At 39.7% G+C, this 13,277-nt stretch overlaps 1 protein-coding gene across 1 annotated transcript in view; it reads right to left on the bottom strand.

The window, feature by feature from the left end:
* The window catches only part of KIF24 (kinesin family member 24), a 135,333-nt gene that overhangs the window by 99,533 nt on the left and 22,523 nt on the right, over positions 1-13,277 (bottom strand). Inside the window, exons 3-4 of the mRNA XM_053701036.1 lie at positions 5,819-6,008; positions 1,989-2,086 (exon numbers count right to left, since the gene is read on the bottom strand). Of these exons, the coding sequence (XP_053557011.1) occupies positions 1,989-2,086; positions 5,819-6,008 (288 nt within the window). The remainder of the gene's footprint in view (positions 1-1,988; positions 2,087-5,818; positions 6,009-13,277) is intronic.

The following is a 13,277-nucleotide window of genomic DNA, read 5'->3' as shown; positions in this document are numbered from 1 at the left end:
GCATAGATCACACACTGAAAAAGCTCTTACATGTAAGGGAAGATTAAAATGCTATTCCCATAAAAACCCCTTCCCGGGAGTTATAAAAAGACACCCTAACTCTTCATAAAAGGTGGGAAAGGATAATATAACACCCCAGAGGGAACCGGGCTGCCAGCCCACAGTATTATTAGCATGCGGTTGTCTCCAATACATTTTAGCAAAGAGAGCCTGCCGCTCCAGGGAGGGAGATTTAAAACTCAGATTAGATGAACTTCACTTGAAGATACAGTATATGCCTGGTTAAAATATCTCCTTTTCCCCCTTTGCTAACCCTCACTAAAGGGTTCCTGCAAAAGTAATATATGCCCCTCACCCTTAATGCCTTAATGGTTATAAGTCTTCTTTCTTCTCACCAACTCAGGTATGACAGAGTCAGTCGGTTTCTGACAGAGACCTGTATTCAAAAAAAAAAACAGAGTAACCAACCCTGGTTTTCTATATAGGGGTAGAAATAATGTTAGAAGTTAAGCAAAGACTACCACCATTACTCTTACTAAATAGATTGACATGGACACAGCACAACCCCAATCCTTGCTTGCAGGTAAAAGTACCCATTAAAGGATTAAATATCTTCAGACACCATCTTCGCACATCCTCCCTTGACAGAGGAAAAGAGAATGACTGGGGGTTATGGGTAAGGGAAGTGTCACTTAACAGCTCTGCTGGGGTGCTTTTTGCCTCCTCCTGCTGGCCAGGAGTTAAATATCCCACTATTAATGGAATGAAATCGTGGACTCTCCATGCCATAGGAAAGAATTAGTAACTACTCATTATGTTTTTGCATTACATCCTGTTCCTGCAGTTCTTTTCAAATCAGTTTTCCTGTTTTAATAGAGTAAAAAGGTGCTAGATACTGAAGCTCCGCATCTTAATATTTCATATTCTGTCACAGTAGCTGTGTGCATTTACATATCAACTAGGTCACCAACTTTTTGACAACTGTATAAAGTGCATGATATAAAGCAGGAGCTGTACATGTTGTGGCTGCATTGCTATGTATTATTGTTGAGTACTTTTTATATTTTGTGTAACTGTAAAACTTTAAAAAATGCAAAAACTCACATTTTTTTACAATACACTTATATTAGAAAAATGTTTCTAGTGAAAACTATTATTGTTTCAGCAGCATATGAACATATGCTACGTGTGACTGAAGCATGAGGGAAGAAACACCATGACTGTTTAGAGAGCTGGCAGAGGTGCGTATTACCTCAGTGAAGCCTTAATTTATGTCATACAAGTTACTGCTGACTCTGGGAAGATGAGGTGTTTTAATGTTGGTGCACGGGGCACTCAAATCATATGCGTCTATGCTGTTAATAAAAACAGTAATATATGTTACTAGGAGCAGTTGTGCTAATGGAAGTATATTGCAAAAATTATATTTAAAACTGAACATGTACCCACCCATGTAGGTACATTGCAGTTTTGACCTTCCATCCCTTTAAATATTTAAAGGACCTCTCAATGCAACAGAATAGCATAATTAACGTGCAGAGTACAAAGTAAATAACACCTACTCAATTTCAAATAAGCAGTAGATTTATTTTTCCGACAATTTATTTTTCTCCCATTTTCCTGCCCTCTGTATCATGTGACACACATCAGCCAATCACAGACTAGTATACATATATCCTGTCAGCTTGTGCACATGCTCAGTAGGATTTTGTTCCCCAGACAGTGTGAATATAAAAAGACGGCAAAATTTGATAAGGAATTAAATTGGAAAGTGTCTTAAAACTGCTGTGCTTTCTGATTCATAAAAGTTTATTTTGAGTGACCCTTTAAATAGTAATTTGAATAGGTTATTGTGTATAAAAAGTGATTAAAATATAGGTTACACTGCAAAGAATCAACAAAGGGAATCTGATTTTATTTGTTGTGCTTTGTCTACACAAATGAGTGAGCTTTAAAAATAAATACACAAACAAAAATAATTACCCTACCCGTTAAATACATGCTGAATGAGTGGATGAGCAGTCTTCATGTATACATCATGATTGCTGAAATCCTCACTAAAGACTTCATCAAAATAAAATATGTGCTGAAAAAATATAAATCATGCATAAATTAAAATGGAAAACAAAGGATGTTTGATCAAAAATAAAGAACATTACTAAACAACTAAATAAGATAGTTTATAGTAACCAAGAAATCAAAATATAATTAAACTTTATTTTATTTTGTTTTCTTATGTCAAGAAAACAAAATAAATTAGCAGTACTATGGGCAAGATTTATCATGTGCATATGAATATATGTCCCTATTTATCATTCAAAAATGCGCCTAAAATTGGACAAGTTCGACTGTAAAATTCTGTTGCTGTTCACCTTAGCGCATAGGTGCACCAAAAAAATGGTTAGTCGTATTTCCTATGGTACGCCTCATTAATTCAACTTGTTACAAATGAATTATTTATTTCTCCTATAGCAGACTGACAGTTCTCCTGCAAATGCGTGCATTAAAGTTCTACGTAACTACTGTGGAAAACAGCTTTAAAAGTCTGCTTCTACAACTGGTATAGAATAATGTTAGGGAAAAAAAAAAGGACTCAATAAAGTGCAAAAATAATACATAAAGCGCAATAACAATGTATATTGGAGCGCAAAAAAAAAAAAAAAATATATATATATATATATATATATATATAATAATTTTGAGCGCATATATATATATATATATATATATATATATATATATATATATATTTATTTATTTTGTTTTCAGACATTTTATTTTGTTAGGCTTCTATAAAATGTATATCATCAGCAATTTTAAAGAAAGTGTGTTAATCCCTTGCATCAACATATACAGCTTGAGTCTTGTCTTATGCACAGAGCTCAAACAATATAAAAAAAGTGTGCATAGACAGTTTTGTTTTTGTTTTTAAATGGTTGCAAGACAAGTACCATGGGAGAAAACACTTTCTATAGCAAGGAGTGCTTATTTAATTAACTCCTTAACTCATTTATTACTTTACTAGATACCTTTGTAACGACCTTCAGGAAAAAAATAAAATTGTTTTAAAAACAGTACCCATCCCAACCTTCTGGCCTGTCAAAATCTGCTTGATATAAAGTGCCTAATGGTGAGCTATAAGAGGAAATCATACAAAGCAAACAGCTGTTTAACTAAAAAAAGAAATATCTGAGGATTGATGGTGAATACTGTATAGCGGAGGTGGCACATACTTTCATAGCATTGCATTGACTCGAACAAATATCTGCCTATATCCTGGGGTGTGAAGGAGAAAATCTACAGAACTTCCACTGTTAGCAATCAGGGAGTAGAATGAATAAGATGACGTGTCACTAGAAGAAAAAATAGTGACATTATTGGATATCCATTTCATTGTTTTTGGTTAGCGCTTATATGTACAGGTTACTTTTGTTTAACACATTAATGGGGGAAGCATTAACCCCTTAAGGACCGACGACTTACGTACTAAAAAAAAAAAAATACACTTAACGACCGAGGACATACGGCGTACGTCTTGAAAAGTGATGGAAGCGATCCTGATCGCTTCCAGTCGCTTTCCGTTTATTGCAGTGATGCCTCGATATCAAGGTATCCTGCAATAACATTTTTTACTCCTCCGATGCAGAGAGAGCCACTCTGTGGCCCTCTCTGCAAAGGACATTGATGGCCGCAATCGTCGGTGGGTGGGAGCCGATGTGGAAGGCAGGTGGGCGGCCATCGATGGCTTCTTTCAGTGAGAGGGGGGCGGGGTCCCGCACGGACGCGGGTGCGAACCACTACACTACAGAAAAAGAATGATGTTAATAAGTGGGAGAAAGTGGGTGGAGGGATTGAATAAAAAAAGTATCTAAGGGATCTGGGAGGGGGTGAGGGGAAGCTACACCACAGGGAAAAAAAAAAAAAAAAAAGATATATATTTTTATTTTATTCTAAAACTTGGTACTGGGAGACAGCTGCCAGTACCCAAGATGGCTCCCAATAAGGTAGAGGGGGAGGGTAAGAGAGCTGTTTGGGGGGGAAGATTAGGGAGGTTGGGGGCTAAGGGGGATCCTTCACAGCAGCATATGTAAATATGCTTTAAAAAAAACAAAAACATATGATACCTTTTATTTTAGTACTGGCAGACTTTCTGCCAGTACTTAAGATGGCAGGAAAAATTGTGGGGTGGGGGAGGGAAGAGAGCTGTTTGGGAGGGATCAGGGGGTGGGATGCGTCAGGTGGGAGGCTGATCTCTACACTAAAGCTAAGATTAACCCTGCAAGCTACCCAATTAACCCCTTCACTGCTGGGCATAATACACATGTGATGCGCAGCGGCATTTAGCAGCCTTCTAATTACCAAAAAGCAACGCCAAAGCCATATATGTCTGTTATTTCTGAACAAAGGGATCCCAGAGAAGCATTTACAACCATTTGTGCCATAATTGCACCAGCTGTTTGTAAATAATTTCAGTGAGAAACCTAAAGTTTGTGAAAAAGTTTGTGAATAAGAGAACAATTTTTTTATTTGATCGCATTTGGCGGTGAAATGGTGGCATGAAATATCCCAAAATGGGCCTAGATCAATACTTGGGGTTGTCTACTACACTACAGCTAAAATTAACCCTAGAAGCTCCCAACATGCTCCCTAATTAACCCCTTCACTGCTGGGCATAATACACGTGTGGTGCGCAGTGGCATTTAGCGGCCTCCTAATTATCAAAAAGCAACACCAAAGCCATATATGTCTGCTATTTCTGAAGAAAGGGGATCCTATAGAAGCATTTACAACCATTTATGCAATAATTGCACAAGTTGTTTGCAACTAATTTCAGTGAGAAATCTAAAGTTTGTGAAGCAATTTGTGAATAAGAGAACAATTTTTTTATTTGATCGCATTTGGCAGTGAAATGGTGGCATGAAATATCCCAAAGTATTAATCTAGGCCCATTTTGGTATGTCTTCTAAAAAAAAATATTTACATATCAAGGGATATTCAGGGATTACTGACAGATATCAGTGTTCTAATGTAACTAGCGCTAATTTTGAAAAAAAGTGCTACTTGTATTTATTGCTCTATAACTTGTAAAAAAAAAAGCAACAAACATGTAAACATTGGGTATTTCTACACTCAGGACAAAATTTAGAAACTATTTAGCATGGGTGTTTTTTGGTGGTTGTAGATGTGCAACAGATTTTGGGGGTCAAAGTTAGAAAAAGTGTATTTTTTCCATTTTTTCCTCATATTTTATCATTTATTTTTATAGTAAATTATAAGATATAATGAAAATAATGGTATCTTTAGAAGGTCCATTTATTGGCGAGAAAAACGGTATAGAATATGTGTGGGTACAGTAAATGAGTAAGAGGAAAATTACAGCTTAACACAAGCAACACAAAAAATGTAAAAATAGCCTTGGTCCCAAACGGATAGAAAATGGAAAAGTGCTGTGGTCATTATGGGGTTAAAAAGCCTCAGAATATTTTGTGCCACTAGGCTAGAAATTAAGGGGAATTCTTAAATCTTAATATCTGATAAAATACAGATCACCTAACCAACTCTAAACACCAGATATCTTTCATATGGATAAGCAGGGTCTAATGAAACCTTTAGGTCTCTTCCCACCAGTGCAAATAGGGTCTGGGGTCAGTCATTTGAAAAAAGAAGAGATTTAAAAATTACTTCTGCATAGCAAATCAATGATCTTCTAAGTACAGCAGACTTTGCGATTCTAACATGTAATAATGGAAGCTGATCATGTATAGCTTTATAAAGGCACTCGTGCATACAAAACATTTATATGTGTAAATAAAAATACCTGAAGAATATATTCTTTGAGATTTACTGCTTCTTTTTTCTCATATATTGATATGGTTTCTTTATCTTCCACTGTAACCACATTCATTTCTCCACGTCTTTCTTCCCTTAACCCCAGGGGGCGCTTTCTGACACAAACTCTTATTTTGTCTGTTTCTGTCCACGATGCCTCTTTTTCTGATGTGTTAGACCTATTCAATGACAATTACAGAAAAAATAAATAGAGTAGACATAATATCAAAATAACAAGTACATGTGATTTTTTTTAGAACTCCTCTACACATCAGGGTTAGAGTAGAATATTTTCGCCCACTCTGTCACACAGAATACAGTATAATTAACAAAAGTCATTATAGAAATACATTTTGTAAAAGATACTTTGTGTACAATTTTTTAATTTTAATTGCCAAACATAAAAGTAGCGGATATCCCAAATGAGGTGATAGGGAAAGGTTTAAAACAAGGGGGGCATATTTGCTAATAACAAGATCAGGGCAGTTATTGGGGAGCTATTTTATTTGTTTATTTAATTTATTTAGATATTTATTGAGGCAAAAATGTGTCTTTACCACCAATACTCTACCTGACCAAATTATTTGTACGTTAGGGATCTGAAGATGTTTTTTTGACTGTTCATGATAAAAAACAGAATTTATGCTTACCTGATAAATTACTTTCTCCAACGGTGTGTCCGGTCCACGGCGTCATCCTTACTTGTGGGAATATCTCTTCCCCAACAGGAAATGGCAAAGAGTCCCAGCAAAGCTGGCCATATAGTCCCTCCTAGGCTCCGCCCACCCCAGTCATTTGACCGACGGACAGGAGGAAAAAATAGGAGAAACCATAGGGTGCCGTGGTGACTGTAGTTAGAGAAAAGAATTAATCAAACCTGATTAAAAAACCAGGGCGGGCCGTGGACCGGACACACCGTTGGAGAAAGTAATTTATCAGGTAAGCATGAATTCTGTTTTCTCCAACATCGGTGTGTCCGGTCCACGGCGTCATCCTTACTTGTGGGAACCAATACCAAAGCTTTAGGACACGGATGAAGGGAGGGAGCAAATCAGGTTACCTAAACGGAAGGCACCACGGCTTGCAAAACCTTTCTCCCAAAAATAGCCTCCGAAGAAGCAAAAGTATCAAATTTGTAAAATTTGGCAAAAGTGTGCAGTGAAGACCAAGTCGCTGCCTTACATATCTGATCAACAGAAGCCTCGTTCTTGAAGGCCCATGTGGAAGCCACAGCCCTAGTGGAGTGAGCTGTGATTCTTTCAGGAGGCTGCCGTCCGGCAGTCTCATAAGCCAATCTGATGATGCTTTTAAGCCAAAAGGAAAGAGAGGTAGAAGTTGCTTTTTGACCTCTCCTTTTACCAGAATAGACGACAAACAGAGAAGATGTTTGTCTGAACTCTTTTGTAGCTTCTAAGTAGAATTTTAGAGCACGGACTACATCTAAATTGTGTAGCAAACGTTCCTTCTTTGAAACTGGATTCGGACACAAAGAAGGTACAACTATCTCCTGGTTAATATTCTTGTTGGAAACAACCTTTGGAAGAAAACCAGGCTTAGTACGCAAAACAACCTTATCTGAATGGAACACCAGATAGGGCAGAGTACACTGCAGAGCAGATAACTCAGAAACTCTTCTAGCAGAAGAAATAGCAACCAAAAACAAAACTTTCCAAGATAACAACTTAGGGCTCCATGTACTAAGCAGTCAGCGAGCTACCCGCAACAAATCTCGCGTCAAAACTCGCAAACTGATATGTACAAAGTCGTCAACTATGTTCAAACTCGCATCTTTAAAATTGCGAGCGTACTTATCCGCCAAACCTCGCTACCTCTCCATTTTTCACTGTAATTAGACACATTTGACCACCAACTCGCCAAAAACGAATGTACTAAAAAATCTATTTGTCCGCTCGCTACAATTTCCGCTCCCACCTCGTTATTTTTGCCTCGCCACCTTTCAGGTGGCGGGCAAGGTACAAAACAATAGGAAAGTCAATCTAGACGCCAGTCTAGACATATATAAAAGGCAGTAATATCAGCATTGTACAGCATAACTGGCGTCTAATTTGTCTCTCATTTCCATGTACATAAATTGCGCCAAATTTGTCGACTGTAATTAAAGAGTAATCTATATTTTAAATTTGTATTGTATAGTTGTCAATCTTTATAATTATTTTTATATTAATATTTATATATTATCAGATCCAGATGAAGCCATATCCAAATTGTAAATAAATATTACAAAAATAACGCTCTGTTATCACTCTTCAAAAAATTTTGAACAATAATAAAGTTGTTTAGATAAGTTGAACTTTTATAGGAGCAAAATTCTATTCCCGCGACTACTATGATGTTCGTGACACCTTGCATGTCACGTGTTAATAATTGGCCAGACAATTCAACTGAAAGTTAAGTACATCAGCTTAGTCGCGGCGAGCGAGGCGTCAAATTTATCAATAATCCACCACTGCTCGCGGCGGGCTAGACTTGTCTATTTATTGGGGGAATATTAGTACATAGTGACAGCGGACACCATTTCGCCCGCGGCGAGTAACGGCGAGTTTATCCGCGTCTAAAATGACGGATGAATTGACGGCTTAGTACATGGAGCCCTTAATATCTATGGAATGTAAAGGTTCAAACGGAACCCCTTGAAGAACTGAAAGAACTAGATTTAAACTCCAGGGAGGAGTCAAAGGTCTGTAAACAGGCTTGATCCTAACCAGAGACTGAACAAATGCTTGAACATCTGGCACAGCTGCCAGTCGTTTGTGTAGTAAGACAGATAAGGCAGAAATCTGTCCCTTTAGAGAACTCGCAGATAATCCTTTATCCAAACCTTCTTGTAGAAAGGAAAGGATCTTAGGAATCTTTAACTTATTCCATGGGAATCCCTTGGATTCACACCAGCAGATATATCTTTTCCATATTTTATGGTAAATTTTTCTAGTTACCGGTTTTCTGGCTTGAACCAGAGTATCTATCACAGAATCTGAAAATCCACGCTTTGATAGAATCAAGCGTTCAATCTCCAAGCCGTCAGCTGGAGGGAGACCAGATTTGGATGTTCGAATGGACCCTGTACAAGAAGGTCCTGTCTAAAAGGTAGCTTCCATGGTGGAGCCGATGACATATTCACCAGGTCTGCATACCAAGTCCTGCGTGGCCACGCAGGAGCTATCAAGATCACCGAGGCCCTCTCCTGCTTGATCCTGGCTACCAGCCTGGGAATGAGAGGAAACGGTGGAAACACATAAGCTAGGTTGAAGGTCCAAGGCGCTACTAGTGCATCCACTAGAGTCGCCTTGGGATCCCTGGATCTGGACCCCTAGCAAGGAACCTTGAAGTTCTGATGAGACGCCATCAGATCCATGTCTGGAATGCCCCATAATTGGGTCAACTGTGCAAATATCTCCGGGTGGAGTTCCCACTCCCCCGGATGGAAAGTCTGACGACTCAGATAATCCGCCTCCCAGTTTTCCACTCCTGGGATGTGGATCGCAGATAGGTGACAGGAGTGATCCTCCGCCCATTGTATTATTTTGGTCACTTCTTTCATCGCCAGGGAACTCCTTGTTCCCCCCTGATGATTGATATAAGCAACAGTCGTCATGTTGTCTGATTGGAATCTTATGAATCTGGCCTTTGCTAGCTGAGGCCAAGCCCTGAGAGCATTGAATATCGCTCTTAGTTCCAGAATGTTTATCAGGAGAAGAGACTCTTCCCGAGACCATAGTCCCTGAGCTTTCAGGGATTCCCAGACCGCGCCCCAGCCCACTAGACTGGCGTCGGTCGTGACGATGACCCACTCTGGTCTGCGGAAGCTCATTCCCTGGGATAGGTGGTCCAGGGTTAGCCACCAACGGAGTGAATCTCTGGTCTTCTGATCTACTTGAATCACTGGAGACAAGTCTGTATAGTCCCCATTCCACTGTTTCAGCATGCACAGTTGTAATGGTCTTAGATGAATTCGCGCAAAAGGAACTATGTCCATTGCTGCAACCATCAACCCTACTACTTCCATGCACTGAGCTATGGAAGGACGTGGAACTGAATGAAGAACTTGACTAGCGCTTAGAAGTTTTGACTTTCTGACATCTGTCAGAAAAATCCTCATTTCTAAAGAATCTATTATTGTTCCCAAGAAGGGAACTCTTGTCGACGGAGCCAGAGAACTTTTTTCTATGTTCACCTTCCATCCGTGAGATCTGAGAAAGGCCAGAACGATGTCTGTATGAGCCTTTGCCTTTGAAAGGGACGACGCTTGTATTAGAATGTCGTCCAAGTATGGTACTACTGCAATGCCCCTCGGTCTTAGAACCGCTAGAAGGGACCCGAGTACCTTTGTGAAAATCCTTGGAGCAGTGGCTAACCCAAATGGGAGGGCCACAAACTGGTAATGTTTGTCCAGAAAGGCGAACCTTAGGAACTGATGATGTTCTTTGTGGATAGGAATATGTAGGTACGCATCCTTTAGATCCACGGTAGTCATAAATTGACCTTCCTGGATTGTAGGTAGAATCGTTCGAATGGTTTCCATTTTGAACAATGGTACTCTGAGAAATTTGTTTAGGATTTTTAAATCCAGAATTGGTCTGAAGGTTCCCTCTTTTTTGGGAACTACGAACAGATTTGAGTAAAATCCCATTCCTTGTTCCGCCCTTGGAACTGGGTGTATCACTCCCATTTTTAACAGGTCTTCTACACAATGTAAGAATGCCTGTCTCTTTATTTGGTTTGAGGATAAGTGAGATATGTGAAACCTTCCCCTTGGGGGTAGTTCCTTGAATTCCAGAAGATAACCCTGAGAAACTATTTCTAGCGTCCAGGGATCCTGAAAATCTCTTGCCCAAGCCTGAGCAAAGAGAGAGAGTCTGCCCCCCACTAGATCCGGTCCCGGATCGGGGGCTACTCCTTCATGCTGTTTTGTTAGCAGCAGCAGGTTTCTTGGCCTGCTTACCCTTGTTCCAGCCTTGCATCGGTTTCCAGGCTGGTTTGGTCTGTGAAGCATTACCCTCTTGCTTAGAGGATGCAGAATTAGAGGCCGGTCCGTTCCTGAAATTACGAAAGGAACGAAAATTAGACTTATTCTTGGCTTTGAAAGGCCTATCTTGTGGGAGGGCGTGGCCCTTTCCCCCAGTGATGTCTGAGATAATCTCTTTCAATTCTGGCCCAAAGAGAGTTTTACCCTTGAAGGGGATATTAAGCAATTTTGTCTTGGATGATACATCCGCTGACCAAGACTTTAGTCAAAGCGCTCTGCGCGCCACAATTGCAAACCCTGAATTTTTCGCTGCTAATCTAGCTAAATGCAAAGCGGCATCTAAAATAAAAGAATTAGCCAACTTAAGTGCGTGAACTCTGTCCATAACCTCCTCATATGGAGTCTCTCTACTGAGCGACTTTTCTAGTTCCTCGAACCAGAACCACGCTGCTGTAGTGACAGGAACAATGCACGAAATGGGTTGCAGAAGGTAACCTTGCTGTACAAAAATCTTTTTAAGCAAACCCTCCAATTTTTTATCCATAGGATCTTTGAAAGCACAATTATCCTCGATAGGAATAGTAGTGAGCTTGTTTAGAGTAGAAACTGCCCCCTCGACCTTAGGGACTGTCTGCCATAAGTCCTTTCTGGGGTCGACCATAGGAAATAATTTCTTAAATATAGGGGGGGGAACAAAAGGTATGCCGGGCTTCTCCCACTCCTTATTCACTATGTCCGCCACCCTCTTGGGTATAGGAAAAGCGTCGGGGTGCACCGGAACCTCTAGGAACTTGTCCATCTTGCATAATTTTTCTGGAATGACCAGGTTGTCACAATCATCCAGAGTAGATAACACCTCCTTAAGCAGTGCGCGGAGATGCTCTAATTTAAATGTCACAACATCAGGTTCAGCCTGTTGAGAAATTTTTCCTGAATCTGAAATTTCCCCATCTGACAAAACCTCCCTCATGGCCCCTTCAGATTGGTGTGAGGGTATGACAGAGCAATTATCATCAGCGCCCTCTTGCTCTTCAGTGTTTAAAACAGAGCAATCGTGCTTTCTCTGATATGCAGGCATTTTGGATAAAATATTTGCTATGGAGTTATCCATTACTGCCGTCAATTGTTGCATAGTAATAAGCATTGGCGCGCTAGAAGTACTAGGGGCCTCCTGTGTGGGCAAAACTGGTATAGACACAGAAGGAGATGATGTAGAACCATGTCTACTCCCTTCATCTGATGAATCATCTTGGGCAACTTCATTATCTGTGGCAGTACTGTCCTTACTTTGTTTGGACGCTATGGCACAATTATCACACAATTTTGAAGGGGGAGACACATTGACTTTCATACATATAGAACATAGCTTATCTGAAGGTACAGACATGTTAAACAGGCTTAAACTTGTCAATAAAGCACAAAAACCGTTTTAAAACAAAACCGTTACTGTCTCTTTAAATTTTAAACAGAGCACACTTTATTACTGAATATGTGAAAAAATATGAAGGAATTGTTCAAAATTTACCAAATTTTCACCACAGTGTCTTAAAGCATTCAAAGTATTGCACACCAATTTTCAGAGCTTTAACCCTTAAAATAACGAAACCGGAGCCGGTTACAGTTTTAACCCCTCTACAGTCCCAGCTACAGCCTTTGCTGCAACTTTACCAAACCCAGGGGGGAATACGATACCAAATGAAGCCTTCTAGGAACTTTTCCAACTAATTTCAGATCCTCACACATGCATCTGCATGTCTTGCTCTCAAAAGTAACTGCGCAGTAATGGCGCGAAAATGAGGTTCAGCCTACAACTCGGAAGGCCCTTCCTGACTGGAAAAGGTGTCTAACACAGTGCCCGACGTTAAAAAATGTTCCCCAAGTTTATAAGTGTGAATTACCAGCATAAACATGTATAAAATGCCCAAATAAAGCAATCGATTTTGCCCATAAAAGTGTCTACCAGTTTTATAGCCCATATTAAGCCCTTTATTCTGTTTGAGACTAAGAAAATGGCTTACCGGTCCCCATGAGGGGAAATGACAGCCTTCCAGCATTACACAGTCTTGTTAGAAATATGGCTAGTCATACCTTAAGCAGAAAAGTCTGCTAACTGTTTCCCCCGACTGAAGTTACTTCATCTCAACAGTCCTAAGTGGAAACAGCAAACTATTTTAGTTACTGTCTGCTAAAATCATCTTCCTCTCACAAACAGAATTCTTCATCTTTTTCTGTTTCAGAGTAAATAGTACATACCAGCACTATTTTAAAATAACAAACTCTTGATAGTAGAATAAAAAAAAAACTACAACTAAACACCACATACTCTTAACCATCTCCGTGGAGATGTTGCCTGTGCAACGGCAAAGAGAATGACTGGGGTGGGCGGAGCCTAGGAGGGACTATATGGCCAGCTTTGCTGGGACTCTTTGCCATTTCCTGTTGGGGAAGAGATATTCCCACAAGT

The sequence above is a fragment of the Bombina bombina genome, chromosome 2 (genome assembly GCF_027579735.1).
Source record: "Bombina bombina isolate aBomBom1 chromosome 2, aBomBom1.pri, whole genome shotgun sequence".
Classification (NCBI taxonomy): Eukaryota; Metazoa; Chordata; class Amphibia; order Anura; family Bombinatoridae; genus Bombina; species Bombina bombina.
The sequence above is the reverse complement of the archived record's forward strand: the minus strand, read 5'-3'. Positions and strand labels throughout refer to the sequence as shown.